The 4,872-nt window shown below is 42.9% G+C and overlaps 1 protein-coding gene across 1 annotated transcript in view; it reads left to right on the top strand.

Moving 5' to 3' along the window:
- LOC147609179 (uncharacterized) overlaps positions 1-316 on the top strand; it is a 1,629-nt gene extending 1,313 nt beyond the window's left edge. The window contains exon 1 of the mRNA XM_086787898.1: positions 1-316. This exon is cut by the window's left edge and continues 1,313 nt beyond it. Coding sequence (XP_086644024.1) covers positions 1-316 — 316 coding nt within the window.
- Positions 317-4,872: the final 4,556 nt, after the last annotated feature.

Genomic DNA, 4,872 nt, shown 5'->3' on the forward strand with positions numbered 1-4,872 from the left:
CTTGAGGAGACCAGACAGCAGGAGACACTCACAGAGGGAGATCACTGATTTCTTTGAGCCACATACTCGGCAGTCAGATGAGCAGGCATCACAGCAGACCTCAGAGTCTACTCGTACCAGAGGTATTCTGACTGACAGGGCTAGTGAGCTTGGGAGATCCAGACGCCCACGACTACGAGGGTCATCACGACATCGATGGACGCTACATCAGAGGGTTCGGACTATCTTGGCACGACATGGTAGACGTCCAATTAGAGCACTCAGTATGGAGGAGATTGATGGGATTCGCCAGCGACCGATGCTAGGCATACTCTGATATGTCATTACAGTTTTGTTTTGTTTTTCTACTTCAGCTTACTTACTTTATTTATTTATTTTTGTACCCAGACATTGTATCAGATCCACCAGGATTGTAACACACTGGTCTCATAGGTCATTTTGGCCTTTTGAAGACGTAAATATATCATTTCATTTCTCTCTCTCTCTCTCTCTCTCTCTCTCTCTCTTTCTCTCTCTCTCTCTCTCTCTCTCTCTCACGCACACACATTGGTTCATGTGTTCAAATCCCACTCCCTCCCTCCCTCCCTCCCTCCCTCCCTCTCTCTCTCTCTCTCTCTCTCTCTCTCTCTCTCTCTCTCGGACCCATTACTAGAGAAACCTAAAACACAACAATTGGCTTTTCTTGGACATTGCAACTAAACTCAAGCTTAATAAGGCATAGTTTGATAAGGATTTCACTAAATTGCATCATTATTTCTTTAGGGAATTGGACACATGTGAAACACGAAAATGTTTCAAAAGAGTGATGAAAAGAAAGAAGCGGGCATGGGAATTGAACGTGTAGCAAAAGCTAATAGAGGAACTTAGAAATGCTCCTATGTCTTTTTGAAATTGCACCAATTGGGAACTTTATTCGAGAGAACTTGCTTGGATATGCGAATGAGCTATAAAATGAGTGAAAGCATTTTTGGTGATAGATTAAAAGACATTTCTATAGTCAAGGACACGAATCTCCACTCAAGGAGATATCAAATGGTACCGCCATATAGTCTATAATGTGCGTGGTAGTGATAGATTAAGATACAATTTTACAAAGCATCCAAGGCCGTTTGATCTTTTTAAACAAGTTATGCTATGTAATTTTCATTCATTTCAGTTTTCATTTTCTACATAAATATATATAATTGAGTGGTCACTCCACTATAATTTTCAATCGGTCTAGCTTTCATTTTTACCATAAAGATATATAATTGAGTGATGACTACAGTATGCATGTTTCAATATGTATCTTTGGCTCCCATTTCTTTGGGTGTATCTAAGATGTTAGTCCATATATTTTGTAGTCCAGTAAGTGCTTGAACCCACAATCTGAGGTTTAGCAATGAAACACTCTACCAACTGGACTAGCCCCCGGTATTGAAAAACAGGGCCCTCGGGCAGCATTGTTCACTATAGAAACCCATCATTGCACTAAAGTTATTATCTTGTGGGTGGAAAAGTTCCATAAGTGGTCGGTTTTAGATGCGAATTTGATGAAGGTTCCATTGGACTTCTGCAAGAAGCGTGGAGGTTTCTGGCATTTCCATTGTGCAAAAGTAGCTTCGACATCACCTCACCTTGTTTAGGAAAGTACTTGTTGGCTCCAGTCCTATCAGCAAGCGGCTGCAGGCCATCCGGTCATCATCAGGGGGTTCCCTTGGTCCTCTAAGAACAGATGTATGGACATATAAGTCCATGTTTTGCTCCAGTAGACAAGGATATGACATAGGTTGTGAATTGAACCACTGTAAGTTGGTGGTTTGGAGCCTTGCATGAGCAGTCCACATAAGGGCCAAAATTAATTGGAGCTGAACTGAGGGCTGCACAGCAACATCTGGACAACACCACTTTTGCTTCTATCATCACCTCCGCAAGCTGCTGCAGCAGCTTTCTCTCAGCAATTCCATCTCCGGAAAGCTACTTTACCAGTGTTCTCACCTATGGCTAGCAAATGTTTCAGTAGCTCTCTTAGCGTTTTCATCTAAAGAGCATGCACAGGCATGTCCATAAGATAGTAGCAGCCTTCCCAAAAGAGAGATCCATAACTTACATCCACACGATGCCTGTATCTGATATTCTATGTTGAGTCAATCTATGATTTCTTGCAAGAAATAACTAAAACTTCTTCAAAATCAGTGAAGGTGCCTCTAAAGGATTTCAGATCACTCTCCAAGCCCTACGCTCTCATCTACTCCGGCAAGAAAATCTCAACAATATTCAAGTGGTCAGAAACGAACCTCTCAAGCTTCCATTGCATGTTACAGCCACACCATGAAGACCTCGGCATCTTGAACCAGCTTGAATTCTCCAACAACAATCTACCCCCGGTTCTATCCCGGACTCTAGCAAGCTCCCAACGTCAACAAACCCCCTTAGATGTGAAGACGCATAATCCTTCAATGGGCTAAAGCCTCGCACTCAAGATCACATGAAACAAGAACAGTAACACTAACACCACTCAACAAGTTAGTAGTTGCTCTTGGCGCACAAGCATACTTCCAAACTTACATGTAAGATTATAGAAAAGCTATGCCATGGTAACTCCCATTTGTAAGGAATGCTGTCAGTTGGTTCCGAAGCCAACAGCATTGCTGAAGTCCATTCGTTTGGCTTCAGAAAAGCATTCACTTCCAAACTCCCTGTTACCATACATTCCGCAGCTGGTGAGCAAAGACGTCCATCCATTAGCATCAAGCTGTTCTCGTATACTTTGGAACATATCCTTTGCCTCCTCCAAGCGGCCCGCTCGACCGAGAAGGTCAATCATGCAATTAAAATGATCAGTGGTAGGTTTAATGCCATGATGTACCATGGAGGTGAAATACCATCGACCTTCCACTTCACCTGCATGACTACAGGCAGTCAAAATACTACTAAAGATCCACTCATCTGGCCTTAAAACCTGGTTTTGCATATTTGCAAAACACTGCCTTGCCAGCTTCCAGTCTCCAGATTGAGCATACCATGGTACCCCATGATGCAACATCCCGACTACGCATTGCATCAAACACCTTGTATGCTTCACCCATGCTTCCACACTTCGCATACATGTCCACAAGAGCACTTTGAATTGTCAAGTCAGAATCGAAGTCTCTTCATAAAATCTCTGCATGTATCTGTCTCCCTTCTAATAAGGCTCGTATGCTTGAGCAAGCCATCAGAATACTTGGAAATGTTATCTTATTTGGCTTTGTGCCTTGACAAACAACAAGTCAAGATGACTTAGAACAGGTAGGGGGGAGGTATGCCAATCGCACATGGCACCATGGGCTGCCAATACGCAAAAAAGGGCAACCAAAAGAAGGGTGACAAAGCAGAAAGAGCTTACATGGTGAAGGGATGACCGGAAAATTAATCCGACTACAAACGGGTCATCTACAACATGTCACAAACCATCCTGGAAGTCGGCGCATCAATCGGCAACAATTGAAAAATTCACTTATCCGTTACGACGCCGAAACGATAAAGTAGAGCTAACGGGAGCTCCAGGGATCGAAAGGAGGAACGATTCGACCCGTAGCATAAGAATAAGGCCTAATGAGCACAATGGTGCACAAAAACACTATGGGTAGGTCGGACACACACGGGGGTATTAGCCCTTAGAGCCAAATTTCGAGTCATTTGCATTCTTAGAGCATACGATAGAGTTTAAGCACCTACGCACGTGCGACTTCCCGCTGCCTGCGACCCGCACGAGCATCGCATCACCGAGCCATGAGAGGTAGGGGTCAAGAACATATTAAAGAACAATTATATATGTACAATGCATCAATACGACACCCGCACCGCACATAATCAACGAAAACATGCCCACGCACGGACGCACACACATGGGCTTGTATGAGGGGTCACCATTGCACCAAATTGCACCAAAACTTCACCAAAAGTTGGGCAACACATGGGCATCACAATGGAACACGCGTGTCTCAAGAAACACGCGTGTCTTAGGTCAGTACTTCATCTCCAACATGCAATCATACTAGCATGAAGTGCACATTTTCCCCATCCCATACATACCATTTGTGCACATTTAGCCCCTCTAATCATGGAGAAATAGCATAAATTCACAAATACTGTGTTCCAACTCACATAAATCTGCTCCCTACACTTCAAAGAAGCACTCAACTTGTGATCCAAGCACATGGGAAGACTCACCAACACATAGGGATACCAAATCTATCATTGCATGTCAAAAATATACATGTCACATATGCAACTTCATTATTTCCAGCTTGCAAGGTGACCAGCTCATTCCCATCATCTCAGCATCATTCCTATGTACTTACATCACTATTCTCATCACAAAATTGATCATATCAAGCACTTAGACAAATTCAGAGTGTCCAGCTGCAAAATTTCTTCTCACACATCATTCATGAGCTCAAATTCAAATCCAAGCACATATTCCCAATGCCCAAGCCATGAGGAAGCCAGTCATGCTCTCAAATAATCAAAAACACAAAGTTTCATGAAACACGCGTGTTTCATGCAAACTCACCATATTGGAGAACTAACTTCATAGGCTTGTTTCACATCATGTGTAAATGCTTGGAAGCACCTCACATCATCTCTCACCATCATAAATTCATCAGAATTGGCCAAATTGTCAACTTCAGAGTGTTGCACATAGAATCTACCATATCTTGCTTGATACACCTCACATTTTGCAAAGAAGCACATACCTTTGCATATACAATACATACCCAAGCCATCTATGCCAGATACCTGCCAAAACAAGCATGTCCCATGAAACATGTGTGTTTCATGAGACACGCGTGTTTCATGCCCATATGTCAAAATTTAACTTTGAAGCCAGAATCATGTTGGGGATGG

This window comes from Cibotium barometz, chromosome 51, assembly GCF_041138505.1.
Source record: "Cibotium barometz isolate CiBa-2024 chromosome 51, ASM4113850v1, whole genome shotgun sequence".
NCBI classification, from domain to species: domain Eukaryota; kingdom Viridiplantae; phylum Streptophyta; class Polypodiopsida; order Cyatheales; family Cibotiaceae; genus Cibotium; species Cibotium barometz.